The following is a 17,016-nucleotide window of genomic DNA, read 5'->3' as shown; positions in this document are numbered from 1 at the left end:
GAGCTCCTGAAGCACCAATCAGGGTGCGAGCTGCGTCCTCTCGGCGCCTGGGAGGATGGCAGAGCAGCCCTTTAAATCAAGGCCTGCTACAGCGGCGCCGCGCGCCGGGCGTCACGTGCACGAAGGAGCGCGAACTAAGGAGCCTGCCTCTTAGTGCGCCCTTTCGTGCGTCCCCCCCTTTGGGCACTTGGGCTTCTCAACACTCTCGCCACAACTTCCGTATCGAATCTCCAACTAAGTTCCTAGCACCTTCAGATAGAACAGCCTTGCAACGTGACCATCTCCTTCACAAACTACTCCTACTACTATCACTCAACACTGACTCTCGCCAATCGGTGAGCAACTCAAAGTGCCCTATTCTGTTCTTTGTACCTTGTAGCTATATGTACTTTAATCACTGTATGTCATCTGCTGCACTGTATATCACTTGCTACACCATATTGCACCCTTTCCACTGCCCTCCACCTTTTTCACCCCCCTTATCTCCCACTACACCACCCCACCCGACTACCAGCGGTTCCAAAATGGCTACTTACGCAATCCCTCGCATCCACCACCCACTCTCCAGACTACCTCCCCCTCCCCTCCTTCCCCGCCACCCAACCCCCCCTCCGCAAATCCCTTATCCCCATCCTCACCTCGCCTCTGACCCAATTCCTCGGTCTCACTACCCTCTCCATAATACTCATCAACGCTCAATCCCTATCCAAAAAGACACCAATCCTTAATGACCTACTTACGGACTACACACCAGACATCTGTGCGGTCACTGAAACATGGCTCAAAGACTCAGACACCGTCCTCATAAACCAACTCCCATCAACCTTCCAGGACATCTTCCCTATCCATTGACCCAAAAAAAGAGGAGGAGGACTCCTCCTAGCAGCCAAGAAATACTTGAACCTTAAACCCATCAACATAGCCGCCCCACCCAAACTCGAAATAGGTCTCTTTAGGGCAGCTGCCCTGCAAATTTGTCTAGTCTACGTTCCCCCTACCATCCTCGAGTCAAACCCCTCTCCCCTAATTGAATTTATTGTTGAATGGATAAAAACCGATACCCCCTCCATTATCCTCGGTGATTTTAATCTTCATGTTGATTCTCTCCCCCCCCCCCCCACTGCATCATGCGAAACCTTCATTCAATCCCTCCATGCCATAGGCTTCCGACAAATCATAGCATCTCCAACTCACAAAGCCGGTCATACGTTGGACCTGATGTTTATCAACTCTAGCTTCCAGACCACTAACACACCCACCTGCACCCCAGTGCCCTGGTCCGACCACTGCCTCATAGGCCGACTCTCCGCTAAAAGACCCCTACCAAGTAACAACACTTCTCACACTACCATAATATCTAGAAAAACTTGCCCCAGCGACGAACTAGCAGACGCATTATCTTCTTCCCTACCGAGACTAGTCTGCTCTGACCCTAACACAGCTTTAGCTTCCTGGACTAGCCTTACAGAAGGAATAGATGCCGTTATCTTTTCCAAATACTTTATTGATGCAGAGACGTTCCAGATAAATTGCCCGACTCTGGCCGAGTTTCGCGGCCTTCTAGCCGCTGCCTCAGGGGCTACAAATAAACAATCAGTATTGAGCAAATAAATATCTCACAATAAATATATTATTAAGATCTTATAAATATTAAAAAGAAATTTATATAAATCAATAAACATCTTTTTTAAACATTATAAAGATCTAAATTTAAAATCAGACTAATGAATTTCAATAAAAAAGTTAAAATAAATAAATACACATAGAAATAAATACATAAATAAATAACAGTGACGTTAGACAATAACCTTTAGACAATACTTTACCTCCAAAATTCAAATCATTAATAATGTTTGATCCACTCAAATCAGATAATGTGCCAACGATGATAAACAACTAGAAGAGAAATAACCACCATTGCAATATGTGTCAGTTTCACAAAAAACTTAATATACTTCAAACAACAACTTACCACATATGCATATCTGAAAATATGATATTAAAATAAACCAGCACACCAAATAGTAAAACTATTGTAAAAAATTAATTATATAAAAATCTGTCATAAACAAATCTATTATATAAAAATTATTATATAAAAATACAATAAAAATTCAGCTAGAGAGTGTTTCTAACATCAGAGGATGTTCTGACTAAAAACAGAATATATAACAGCGAACTGCTAATGATGTATAAGATACTCACTTAATGATAAGCTACCGCTAAAAATAAAAAACGTAATATGCTATTAATTATAATAGAGGCTAACTATCAATGATACAAAAAACTTAGAAATATTGATGTTTAAAAATGTGTCTAAGCTCAATTTTGCATATGAACCACAATCTTCGCTATTTAACTAGTATAAACCGCGCTTTGGTAGCCATTTTCAAATGCTAATTTTGGCGCCAAAAATTCTTAACATTCTTGACAAACCAAAGCTAAGTAAGTTCTCAATTATATGGAAAAAACTGTATAGATAGTATGAATTTGAATTTAAAATAGCAAAGGAATAGTTAATATATCGATTTTAACACTTCACTAAAATTATGCACTGCGGTCTAAGGAATTAGTGTTATCGGAATCCTCTAGTGCGAGCTAGTGATGGCTGTGTTTGTCGGCGTTGCGGTTGCAGAAACCATGTTCATGTTATCTTTAGATCCAGAATTATATTCCAAAGTGTGATCTCTGCTGTGCAACAATTGCAAGCCTTGTCTCAATAAATAATTTAAAGCACCAAATTCGAAGAATCAGATAGTGTCTAAACAACAAAATATATGATTAAAAACTACTGCTAGAGTCAATAGCTGTTAGTAATTGACTATCAATAATATATAAAACATCAAATATTGCAACATGTAGCATAAACTATTTTAAAATTACCTTCACAACGATGGGTCCAAACACAGATTTGTGTGTAAACCGCAGTCTCTGCTATGCAGCTAATGTGAGCTGTCTTTCGGTAGCCATTTTTAAAGTGTCACTTTTGGCGCCGAAAAAATATCACAAAGGGGGCGTGGTTAGTATCTACTTGAAACATGTCAATCACAAAGGGGGTGTGGTTGGTGTCCCGATTCTTACACTTTTTTCGGACTGTGCACTGCGGTACATGAAAAACTTCTTCAATGAAATAAGCATATTAAACTAATCAGAGGCTGTTAATATACAAACGTTGCCTTTCATATATTAACGTTCACAAAATGGGCGTGATAGTTATCTAAATACTGATATTTCAATAAAATTGTAGAAACACTCTCCAGTGAAAAGAAAGTGGAACTTTAAATAACTACTGTTTACAACTTTCCTACAACAATCCAATCTATTGGTGTGGTGTGTATTTCAATAATATAAAAATCAAAAAGATATAAAAAAGCATATGTAATAAATATTACCAAAATTAATTTAAAATTTCTTGTAAAAATTCACATGTCCTATAGTGGTTGTACTCATAAAATAACATAAATAAAATATATGGCACTAAAACAGTTGTAAAAGTGCTGTGGCACAAAAGCAAAGATCATAAAAAAAACTGACAATCAGACTCCATATTTAAACCATGTGGTACTACAGTATTAAATTCAAAAATATATTTTTGCTCAATTTGTAGTAGCAATTTATCCAAGTCACCACCCTCTCCAGCTTAAATGTGGGTTGTTGGATCACACAGAATTTGAAAATCTTCAAATTTATGACCATTTCGATGCAATGATCAACCAACGGTTTTGAGCTTATATTTCTTTTAATACTGCTCTTATGTTCTAGAATCCGTTTGTTAAATTCTCTGATAGTTTTACCAACGTACAATTTGTTACATGGACAGATAGCTATATATACCCACTCCTTTGCTTTTGCAGTTTGTAATTACTATGATTCATAGTAACCTGAGATTGTGATCCAACGAATTCAACCAGTTAAAAAACTCAATCAATCTCTCCATGCTTCCTTTCCACAATAAAAAAACATCGTCGATAAATCTTTTCCAAAGAAGTATGTTATCGTTAAATATATGTGATCTTAAATTGACCTTTTCCAAATTGTGCCACATAAAGGTTTGCTACCGAGGGTGCCATCTTAGACCCCATTGCGGACCCCTTTAATTTGTTGATAGATTTTCCTATCGAAACTGAAAAATTTTTGTTCAATGCCAGTATTGCTATTTCATCAAAAATTCACATGGAATCCGCTTGTGTATTGTACGAGACTGAAAACATTGAGTCAAGATCTCTAATGCTGCAGCTTGGGGTATATTCGTATATAATGACTCTATGTCTAACGTTACCATAATAATGTCATTTGAATCATCGGAAATCTCCACTGATTCTAGTGTGAGAATAAAATCTGAAGAATCTCGGATATAGCTTGTTGTTTCTGAAACATATTTTTTAAGGAAAATATCTAAAAATGAAGAGAGTGGTTCTAATAGAGATAGCCAACAAGAAAGATAAGAATCTCAAAGATATCTTGGCACCTTCTGCTTTACCCAGGAAAATCATTTATGATAAAAGACCGCCAGGTCACCGCCCATGTGGGAACTGCATAGTATGCAAAGTAAATATGAAGACTAATTCTTTAAAGATACCTGGATGTAATACAGATTTTAAACTTTTCTCCTTTACAAACTGCAAAAGCAAAGGAGTGGTATATATAGCTATCTGTCCATGTAACAAATTGTACGTTGGTAAAACTATCAGAGAATTTAACAAACGGATTCTAGAACATAAGAGCAGTATTAAAAGAAATATAAGCTCAAAACCGTTGGTTGATCATTGCATCGAAAATGGTCATAAATTTGAAGATTTCAAATTCTGTGTGATCCAACAACCACATTAAGCTGGAGAGGTGGGTGACTTGGATAAATTGCTACTACAAATTGAGCAAAAATATATTTTTGAATTTAATACTGTAGTACCACATGGTTTAAATATGGAGTCTGATTTGTCAGTTTTTTTATGATCTTTGCTTTTTGTGCCACAGCACTTTTACAACTGTTTTAGTGCCATATATTTTATTTATGTTATTTATGAGTACAACCACTATAGACATGTGAATTTTTACAAGAAATTTTAAATTAATTTTTGGTAATATTTATTACATATGCTTTTTTATATCTTTTTTGATTTTTATATTATTGAAATACACACCACACCAATAGATTGGATTGTTGTTAGGAAAGTTGTGAACAGTAGTTATTTAAAGTTCCACTTTCTTTTCACTGGAGAGTGTTTCTACAATTTATATTGAAATATCAGTATTTAGATAAACTATCACGCCCATTTTGTGAACGTTAATATATGAAAGGCAACGTTTGTATATTAACAGCCTCTGATTAGTTTAATATGCTTATTTCATTGAAGGAAGTTTTCATGTACCGCAGTGCACAGTCCGAAAAAAGTGTAAAGAACGGGACACCAACCACACCCCCTTTGTGATTGACAGTTTCAAGTAGATACTAACCACGCCCCCTTTGTATATTTTTTTCGGCGCCAAAAGTGACACTTTTAAAAATGGCTACCGAAGACAGCTCACATTAGCTGCATAGCAGAGAACTGCGGTTTACACACACAAATCTGTGTTTGGACCCCATCGTTGTGAAGGTAATTTTAAATAGTTTATGCTACATGTTGCAATATTTGATGTTTTATATATTATTGATAGTCACTTACTAACAGCTATTGACTCTAGCAGTAGTTTTTAATCATATATTTTGTTGTTTAGGACACTATCTGATTCTTCGAATTTGGGTGCTTTAAATTATTTATTGAGACAAGGCTTGCAATTGTTGCACAGCAGAGATCACACTTTGGAATATAATTCTGGATCTAAAGATAACATGAACATGGTTTCTGCAACCTGCAACGCCGACAAACACAGCCATCACTAGCTCGCACTAGAGAGGATTCCGATAACACTAATTCCTTAGACCGCAGTGCATAATTTTAGTGAAGTGTTAAAATCGATATATTAACTATTCCTTTGCTATTTTAAATTCAAATTCATACTATCTATACAGTTTTTTTCCATATAATTGAGAACTTACTTAGCTTTGGTTTGTCAAGAATGTTAAGAATTTTTGGCGCCAAATTAGCATTTGAAAATGGCTACCAAAGCGCGGTTTATACTAGTTTAAATAGCGAAGATTGTGGTTCATATGCAAAATTGAGCTTAGACACATTTTTAAACATCAATATTTCTAAGTTTTTTGTATCATTGATAGTTAGCCTCTATTATAATTAATAGCATATTACGTTTTTTTTATTTTTAGCGGTAGCTTATCATTAAGTGAGTATCTTATACATCATTAGCAGTTCGCTGTTATATATTCTGTTTTTAGTCAGAACATCCTCTGATGTTAGAAACACTCTCTAGCTGAATGTTTTATTGTATTTTATATAATAATTTTTATATAATAGATTTGTTTATGACAGATTTTTATATAATTAATTTTTTACAATAGTTTTTACTATTTGGTGTGCTGGTTTATTTTAATATCATATTTTCAGATATGCATATGTGGTAAGTGTTGTTTGAAGTATATTAAGTTTTTTGTGAAACTGACACATATTGCAATGGTGGTTATTTCTCTTCTAGTTGTTTATCATCGTTGGCACATTATCTGATTTGAGTGGATCAAACATTATTAATGATTTGAATTTTGGAGGTAAAGTATTGTCTAAAGGTTATTGTCTAACGTCACTGTTATTTATTTATGTATTTATTTCTATGTGTATTTATTTATTTTAACTTTTTTATTGAAATTCATTAGTCCTGATTTTAAATTTAGATCTTTATAATGTTTAAAAAAGATGTTTTATTGATTTATTATCAATTTCTTTTTAATATTTATAAGATCTTAATAATATATTTATTGTGAGATATTTATTTGCTCAATACTGATTGTTTATTTGTAGCCCCTGAGGCAGCGGCTAGAAGGCCGCGAAACTCGGCCAGAGTCGGGCAATTTATCTGGAACGTCTCTGCATCAATAAAGTATTTGGAAAAGATAACGGCCATCTATTCCTTTTGTGTTCACCTGACGGTATCATAGATCGCCTACCTCTTTGTTTTCTTGGACCTAGCCTTACAGAAGACATTGCCAATAAGCTATGCCCACTCTCTGAACGAGTCATAATTCCTCCTCGAAACCCTCCAAGCCCTGGTACACCCAAGAGTTTAAAAATCCTAAAAAGCACTCTTAGACAAACTTGAAAGAAAATGGCGCAAGGACCCAACCCCGCAACATTCCTCCAGCTATAAAACAGCCTTACCACAAATACAGACAATCTACCCTCAAACACAAAGCGAGACTTCTTGCAAAAAAAATCCATGACTACAAATTCAACCCCAAAGTGCTCTTCTCCTATGTCGCAAGCCTCACCACCTCTATCCCCCCCCCACCATACCAGACCACCGAGGCTTGCAGGCAAATGTGAAGGAAACTGTCCAATTACTTCCATAGTAAAATCTCAACCTCCTTTCCAGATTTCCCCTCTCCAATCATTGTTCCCACCACCATCCTACCCTCTGTCCCCCTCATCATCTCAACCCACAATGGCCACACTTGACTTTACTTCTTCTAAAGAAATCATAAATCTCCTTCGAAAACTTAAGCCATGCCTCTCACCCCAACGGACACCATCCCTCCTAAAGCCCTAATAGCCATCCCTAACATTATAGCCAGAGCCATAGCTGATATCTATCAACTGCTCCTCACTCATGGGATGGTCCCAGATTCACTCAAGCACGCAGTTGTCAACCCCTCCTAAGAAACCCTCCCTAGACCCAAAAGACCCCTCCAATTTCCCGCCCCATCTCCAACCTCCCTCTTATTTCCAAGCTAATGGAAAAAGTTGTTAATTCACAACTCATGATTACCTTGAAAATCATGCTATCCTCCATGTTTCCCAATTGGCTTCAGGAAACACTTTAATACCGAATCCTTACTCCTCTCCCTTTCCGACCATCTTCTCAGAGGCCTGGGCCAAGGCCACAGCTACCTCCTTGCCCTCCTCGACATTTCGGCGGCTTTCGATACCATCAGCCACTACCCACCTCCTGACCGGATAGAAAGCATTGGCATCTCAGGAATAGCCCTTGCCTGGTTCAAATCCTATCTCTCAAACAGAAAGTTCTCTGGTTAAAATTGGAAACAACCTATCTGCCTCACACCCTTTACAACAGGAGTCCCTCAAGGCTCATCACTTTCTTCAACCCTCTTCAATATTTACCTCACCCCTCTCTGCCAGCTCCTCTCCGACCTTAAACTCAAATTCTATCTCTACGCTGATGATGGTTCAGATCAATTATTCCCATTCACAACTCTATCTCTGACGCCCTAGAGCACTGGGAAAACTGCCTTGCAGCCATCAACTCCCTCCTCACCAACCTTCACCTTGCTCTCAACGCTAATAAAACTGAACTCCTACACATCTCCTCGCAACCCCCCCCTCCTCCCCCCTGTCTAATGACCCCAAAATTAACCTTCTCTCAGCACATCCATCCGTTAGGGACCTCGGAGTTCTTCTGATCACGAACTAAGCATGAAACTTCACATCAACTCTATTCTCAAAGCGGTTTCTTTCAAACTCAACATTCTTAAAAAACTCCGACCCCTACTATACACCCAAGATCTCCGCACAGTGATCCAAGCCACCCTCACCTCCAAACTAGACTACTGCAATGCACTCCTCCTAGGGCTCCCCATGTCTACGATAAAACCTCTCCAATTGTTGCAAAATGCCACTGCAAGACTCATCACTAACACACGTAAATACGAACACATTACCCCTATCCTCAAGGATCTACATTGGCTCCCCATCCTCTCCCATATACACTACAAAACTCTGACCATAGTACACAAGTCTATCCACACCCACAACTCCAACTGGCTTGACCTTCCCTTCAATGCCCCCCTGTCCACTCGAGCTACCAGATCTGCCAGCAAAGGTACCCTACATGTACCCTCCTTGAAAACAGCTCATCTTTCCTCCACCCGCGACCGCGCCCTCTCCATTGCTGGTACGGCTCTCTGGAACTCCCTGCCCGTCCACATGCGTCTTGAACCATGTGCGATCAAATTCAAAAAGAAACTAAAAACACTTCTGTTCAACCAAGTTTACTCAGAATAGTTCCTCCCATTCACACCATCTCTCACACCTCCCCCAGGTGACCTCCCTTTCCTTATATTAAGGAGATAATTATTTTGTAAATTGTTCATTCTATTGTTCTGGTTCTTGTTTTTTTTTTCATTGTTCCTTTTAAACTATTCTTCCATACTGCCTTTGGTTAACCCCCCGCCCAGTTCTCTTTCCCTGTTGATATGTATTTCCAAGCCTTTTGTTAGTATGTGAACCGGTATGATGTCCCCACTAATACCGGTATATAAAAGTTTCTAAATAAATAAATAAATAAATAAATAAATAAATCTTTTTCCAATGTTTATTAAAACAGAGACGTGTTCGCGAAATGCCCGACTCAGGCCGAGTTTTGCAGCTTGACAGCCACAATTGAACCAGATAAAAATCATATAAGGATTACATCAATATTTTAAATTAACACCAATAATAAACATCATTAAGATCTTATAAATATTAAAAAGTTTTTATAAAAAATAATAATTATCACTAAGATCTCGGATATTAAAAATTACAAAAATGCTATTAATGTTCAGGTGGTGACAACAACCTTTTGTGCAGAAAATAAAAGTGTAAAATCCTCATTATTACTTAAAATAAATAAATAATCCTTATTCTCCTTGCAAACATAAAAATTGTTTTTACCTTGAACACTTCAAATTCAAAGATGAAACTCAGCAATTTTAGTTTCATCCAATGAGCAACAATTGTCTGACCAGCTAAAAGAAATATATACAAAACTATTTGCAATACATATCCTATAATGCGTTCAATATATCAATATTGTACATGTGGTGTAAATTAATCCTGATAAAGCTCAAATGAGCCACAAGTTTTAAATTAGTATATTGTAATAATGATCCAACTATAAAAATTATTTATCTGATATTTGTTGACTAAAAAATCGCAAAAAATGACATCATAAAAAATGAAATTCAATCGAGGTATTCAATTGTAAACAAAGAGTCTTTTATATACTTTGCAATAGTGTATAGCTCGAATGCGAATAACTGCTTGGAAAAACGTAATGAAAAAATGTGAAGTAACATGCTGCTAAACACTTAACAATTCTAAGTGCACCACATCTCAGCATCAAAACCAATTCCTTGTACCGGCATCGCAAAAAACGACATTTCATAAAAAATGTGAAACTCAATTATAATGTCCGATTATTAACAAAAGTACTAATATATACTTTGCAACAGTATGTAGCTACAGTGCGAATAATTGCTTGAGACAACGTGATGAAAAAGTATAAAAAGGATCTTCGTGTCCAAATCTACCTATAGCATACCGCTAAACACTAAACAATTCTGAACGCACCACATCTCAACATCAAAGCCACATTCTTGTGCCGTACTATTTAGAAAAAAATAGATAAAATATTAGAAAATGAATGTAAGAAAGAATGTTAGCCAAAAATTTAAAAGCTTACCTTCCTGGGTAGCATACCACACACAGTCTAGGTTTATTCAATGCTGTGCGCGCTGAATCCTCCATTTTAAATAGTCGATTTTGGCGCCAAATTTCGGAAACGCTACCCAGATGCAATCATGCATAAACCTTATCAAATTTGTTCAAAAAATACTAATCTTTTGTTAAATAAGATTACTTATACAATTAAAAAATCAAATTATTCAAAGTAATGAACATGTCAATCATTCGGGTGGGCGTGTCTAAGCGATACCTATTGTCAATCAAACCTGGATTAAACTACAATTCTGAAAGCACAGATTTAAAGAAATGCAGCACTGTTACCATAAGCATATATTAAATTTTAAAAAATGTGTGGCACCAGAGCAGTCATTAAAGTTAAGAAACGACAAAAATATAAAAAAAGGGGGATTGATCAAAAGAACTTAGGGGCTGATTTTAAATGCCCTGCACGCTGGTGCGCCTATTTTGCATAGGCCGCCGGCGCGCGCAGAGCCACGGGACGCGCGTAAGTCCCAGGGTTTTTTAAAAGGGGCGGGAGGGGGCATGTCAGGGGCATGGCCGAACAACGCGGTGTTTCGGGGGTGTGACGCGGCGTTTTGGGGGCGGCGACGCGGGCATGGTTTCGTCCCGGGAACGTTCCGGGGCCGTGGCCGCGGCCTCCGGACCAGCCCCCGGGACCGGAACACGGAGCGGAGCAGCCGGCCGACACATGCAGATTTACGTCTGCTTTTTGCAGGCGTAAATCGTGGAATAAAAGGGTAGATTTTTAAAAATTGCGCGATCGCGTACTTTTGTTTGCACATCAGGCGCAAACAAAAGTAACCTGGATTTTATAAGATACGCGCATAGCCACGCGTATCTTATAAATCCAGGGTCGGTGTGCGCAAGGGGGTGCACATTTGTGCAACCTGCGTGCGCCGAGCCCAGTGCGCGCTGCCTGTTCCCTCCGAGGCCGCTCCGATTTCGGAGCGGCCTCGGAGGGAACTTTCCTTCGCCCTCCCCCCACCTTCCTCTCCCTTCCCCTACCTAACCCACCCTCCCGCCCTGTCTAAACCCCCTCCTTACCTTTATTCCAAGATTTACGCCTCCGAAAAGCAGACGTAAATCTGCGCGCGTCAGCTGGCTGTCCCGCTCCGTGTTCCGGTTCCGGTCCCGGGGGCTGGTCCGGAGGCTGCGGCCATGCCCCCGGAATGCCCCCGGGCCGAAACCACGCCCGCGTCACCGCCCCCAAAACGCCGCGCCACGCCCCGAAATGCTGCGTCATTCGGCCATGCCCCCAACATGCCCCCTCCCACCCCTTTTAAAAAACCCCGGGACTTACGCGCATCCCGGGGCTCTGCGCGCACCGGCGGCCTATGCAAAATAGGTGCGCCAGCGCACGAGGGCCCTGCGCGCGTAAATCCGCCCGGATTTACGCGCGCAGGGCATTTAAAATCCGCCCCAAAGGTAAGGGGGGGTTTAGATAGGGCCGGGGGGGGTGGGTTAGGTAGGGGAATGGAGGGGAAGGTGGGGGGAGGGTGAAGGAAAGTTCCCTCTGAGGCCGCTCCGAAATCGGAGCGGCCTCGGAGGGAACAGGCAACGCGCACTGGGCTCGGCGCGCGCAGGTTGCACAAATGTGCACCCCCTTGCACGAGCCGACCCCGGATTTTATAAGATACGCGTGGCTACGCGCGTATCTTATAAAATCCAGCGTACTTTTGTTCGCGCCTGGTACGCAAACAAAAGTATGCGATTGCGCAGTTTTTTAAAATCTACCCTTTAATATCTAAAAAAAACACCACATGTACATTAAAATATTTAAAACGTATTTAAACTTCTGCATCACAAATTTTTATAAAAACAACCAAAACCATAAAAATATTTTATTCAGCGAACTACCTATAAAAATGTAATATTTAAAAAAAAAATTTTAAACAACCAACACTGAAAAACACAGTAGTATATGCAAAACAAATTGCAAAAAAACTGAGAAATCAGTCTCCATGTTCAACCCATTTGGTGTCATTGTATTTAACTCATATATGTATTTTTGTTTGATTTGTAATAGCAATTTATCAGAATTGCCTCCTCTCCAGTTCAATTTAGGTTGTTTGATGACACAGAACCTATATTGCTCAAATTTGTGGTTACATTCCAAAGAATGATCAACTAAAGGTTTAGATCTAATACTTCTTTTAATACTACTTTTATGTTCCAATATCTGTTTATTGAACTCCCTAATGGTTTTGCCAATGTAGTATTTTTCACAGGGACAAATGACCGCATAAACTACTCCTTTGCTTTTACAATTGGTGAAGGAACTGAGTTTAAATTCTACATTTTGTCCCGGTATATGTAAAACATCCGTCCTCATATTTACTCTGCACACTGAGCAGCTGCCACATGGGCGATGGCCTGGGGGTCTCACATCAGAAGCAATCTTAATTGGCAATGCTGAAGGAGCCAATAGATCCTTAAGATTTGCAAGGAGAATAAGGATTATTTATTTATTTTAAGTAATAATGAGGATTTTACACTTTTATTTTCTGCACAAAAGGTTGTTGTCACCACCTGAACATTAATAGCATTTTTGTAATTTTTAATATCTGAGATCTTAGTGATAATTAAAAAAGATTTTTATTTTTTATAAAAACTTGTTAATATTTATAAGATCTTAATGATGTTGTTTATTATTGGTGTTAATTTAAAATATTGATGTAATCCTTATATGATTTTTATCTGGTTCTATTGTAGCCCCTGAGGCAGCGGCTGTCAAGCTGCAAAACTCGGCCTGAGTCGGGCATTTCGCGAACACGTACTGTTTTAATAAACATTGGAAAAAGATTGAGGCATCTATTCTTTTTTGTTTTCCTGACAGCTATCATAGATCACCTACCTCTTTGTTTTCTTAATATATATACATGAAATAATAAATGTACATGTTATAAGGGAAAATCGATATATGTACATGTTATATTGATGGATACATGAGAGTACATGAAAGGATTCATGGATAAATGGAACATATTTTATAAGTAAATATACAAGATAGATTTAAAAAATATACATATTATTGAGTGGGGCTACACATGGAAGCGTAAATGACTGGAGCAAACAACTGGGGATTAGGGGGTCAAGGGAACCGGACAAAGGGAGGAGATTACTATGTACATTGTGAGAAACGGACAAAGGGATGGGATAACTGTGTTCATTATGAGATAGACAGGAGAGAGGAGTCCTGGAGGGGGGTGTCATAGTAACAGTGGTCTGAGCTATGTTTGGTCCACATCTGGATAGGCCATTTTAAAGAGCCATGTCTTGATTCCTTTTTTAAATATGCGCAGACAAGGTTCTAAGCGGAGTTCAGTGGGCAAGGTATTCCAAAGGGAGGGACCGGCAATGGAGAAGGCTCTTTCTCTCGTGAAAGTGAGGTGTGTAGTTTTGAGGGTGGGAGTGTAGAGGGTTCCTGCAAGATTGGATCTGGATGGACGACTGGAGGAGTGGAAATGTGGCGCATTCTCAAACCAGGTGTGATTATTGTTGTATAGTAGGTTGTGGAGAATGGTACGGGTTTTGTATCTTATGCGAGAAGAGATGGGTAACCAATGAAGGTCCTTTAGGATAGGGGTGATATGGTTGGCTTTGCGGGTATTTGTAAGAATTCTAGCCATGGCATTTTGCAACATTTGCAGGGGTTTGATCGTAGAAAAGGGGAGGCCCAGAAGTAAAGAGTTGCAGTAATCCAGTTTGGATAGTATAGTGGTCTGTAGGACTGTGCGGAAGTCTTGGTAATGTAGGAGAGGTTTAAGTTTTTTGAGGATGTGGAGTTTGTAAAAGCCTGCTTTTATGGTGTTGTTTATATGATGTTTGAAATTTAGCTGTTGGTCAAGAGAGACACCGAGATCTCTCACATTGAGAGTGGGTGCATCTATGTGAGGGGAAGAGCTGCTTAGTGTTGTAAGCGTGCGGAGTGTGGGATTGGAAATGGTAAGGATTTCCGTTTTTGTTGCGAGATGAAGGTTGGAGAGAAATGTATTGATAGAGGCAAGACATGATTCCCAGAATTGTAGGGTTTTGGGGAGGGATTCTTGGATAGGGATGAGGATTTGAACGTCGTTGGCATACAGGAAAAACTTTAGGCAGAGGTTGGAGAGAAGGTAGCAGAGGGGTAACAAGTAGCAGTTCATTAATCTCAAATCCAAAAAATACTCTCCCATTACAGAATCTCGCGGAATCAGGTATCTGATCATATTGTGAGTCACTGGTTAGGGGTTAAAGTCCTGGTAGAAAGTAATCGGAGCCCAGCAATTTACTATCCCTCTCATACTTAAAACTCAACAAGTTCTGGCAAAACGGAGTTGGCAAAGGATAATGCCTCTGTAAAGATGAATCATGCTTACTTTCTCATTTTATTTCTGTAATAATTTTCCCTGATCTAAGCCACACATGGAATCTCTTTTTACCTACAGATGCCACAGATTGCATGAAATGCCCTGATGACCAATGGCCCACCAAGAGAAATGACGGATGCCAGGAGAAGTCCATTGAGTTTCTGTCCTACCAAGAACCCCTGGGCGTGACGCTGGCTGTTACCTCAGTGCTAGGAGCCCTGGTGCCAGCCGCTATACTTACAGTTTTCATCTGGAAACACCACACTCCACTTGTGAAAGCGAATAATCGTGAACTGAGCTACCTCCTGCTATTGGCCCTTATCCTGTGTTTCGGCTGCTCATTAGTGTTCATTGGCCGCCCCACAAACCTAGTCTGCATGGTACGTCAGATTGCATTTGGTGTTGTATTCGTCATCTGCATCTCCTGCTTGTTGGCCAAGACCATCATAGTGACTATAGCCTTCAAGGCCACCAAGCCAAACAGCAATCTAAGGTCATGGGTAGGACCACAACTGCCCAGCACCTTGGTGTTAGCCTGCAGCCTGGTCCAAGTCCTCATCTGTGTCACTTGGTTGATCGTGGCTCCCCCGTTTTCCCAAATGAGCATGAAATCTCAGATGGGGAAGATAATCTTTGAATGCAACGAAGGTTCATTGATTGCATTCTGGTGCATGCTGGGATACATGGGGCTTTTGGCTTCTATCAGCTTCATTGTAGCCTTTTTAGCTAGAAGGTTACCCGACAGCTTTAATGAGGCTAAGTTCATCACCTTCAGCATGCTTATATTCATTGCTGTCTGGCTCTCTTTCATCCCTGCTTACCTAAGCACAAGAGGGAAGTACACGGTGGCTGTGGAAATATTTGCAATTTTGTCCTCCAGTGCTGGGTTGTTGGGTTGTATATTCTTCCCCAAATGTTATATTATCCTAATCAGACCAGAGATGAACACCAAGGAATTCCTAATGGGGAAAACCACAGGGAACCTAAAAAATGCAAAGTAATTTTATTGTACCCCCGTCGCTTCTACCAGTACTGCTACTATTTATCACTTCTATAGTGCTAATCAATGTACACAGTGCTGTGCAAAAACACATAAGAGATAGTCCCTGCTCCATAGAGCTTACAATCTAATCAAGACCAACATTCAATGTAAAAGAAACATTGGGAATTTCATTTATTAAGAAAAGGGTTAAAATCAATAAAGCTGAAAGAGAAATTATCAGGTTGTAAAGGGGTAAAAGTGGCATCAAAAAGGAGGGGTTTTAGACTGGATTTGAATAAGGCCAAAGAGAGTACATGAGGCACCATCGATCAATAAATATTCCTTAGAACTTAGGTGTTCCCTCTAGGTCCCAGGAATCACCCCTCAAACACAATGTTAGAGGTTACAGTCCTCTCTTAGAGGATAACTTTGATACCGGAGTGTGGGCACATATGTACGTGCGTATGCCAGCTTACGCCCAGAGACCCAGCTATTTTAGAACATATACACGTATATGCCTGCATGGTATAAAGTAGGCTGTTCATGTGCATGCAAATGCTGCTTCTACTGTGTAAATTGGTAGAATTTTAGTAGACGCGTGCCGATGCAATTACCAGTTTCCCCAGTTCGTTCCCAGTTGGCCCAGGTAAAGAATAGGGCTTCTTAACCCCCCTAATTAAATAGCCTCCCTTTTACCCCATTAGCTCCAACCCTTAAAACCCCGCTGACTAGCCTAGATTTTTTTATTTTATTACTTACACGTTATCCATAGCAGAAGTAACGATACATGGTAGGGGACCCTGGCACGTGCCTCTGCGCGTAAGTATTTATGCCCTGGTTTCATTCATAAATCCAGGAATGCCCACTCCCTGCCAGACCGTGCCCAAGGACCACTTCTTTTTTGAAAAAACGTTTTTGTGTGTGTACCGGGAGATACGCGTACTTGGGCACCTTTTAAAATCCATGCAACATGTGCCAGCCCAACCTCTGCGCATATCTCCCATCTTTGAAGCGTGTAGGGCTTTTAAAATTTGCCTTTTAATGTTAATTTACTCAGTGTGCAGAATTTCCTGACAATGGAAGATTACTCTTCTAG

At 39.7% G+C, this 17,016-nt stretch overlaps 1 protein-coding gene across 1 annotated transcript in view; it reads left to right on the top strand.

Annotated features, from left to right (window-relative positions):
- The window catches only part of LOC115081104 (extracellular calcium-sensing receptor-like), a 72,504-nt gene extending 56,514 nt beyond the window's left edge, over window positions 1-15,990 (top strand). Inside the window, exon 5 of the mRNA XM_029585617.1 lies at window positions 15,017-15,990. Coding sequence (XP_029441477.1) covers window positions 15,017-15,939 — 923 coding nt within the window. The 3' untranslated portion in view covers window positions 15,940-15,990. The remainder of the gene's footprint in view (window positions 1-15,016) is intronic.
- The last annotated feature ends 1,026 nt before the right edge of the window (window positions 15,991-17,016 follow it).

This window comes from Rhinatrema bivittatum, chromosome 19 (genome assembly GCF_901001135.1).
Source record: "Rhinatrema bivittatum chromosome 19, aRhiBiv1.1, whole genome shotgun sequence".
NCBI classification, from domain to species: Eukaryota; Metazoa; Chordata; class Amphibia; order Gymnophiona; family Rhinatrematidae; genus Rhinatrema; species Rhinatrema bivittatum.
This window is presented reverse-complemented; position numbering and strand designations above follow the sequence as displayed.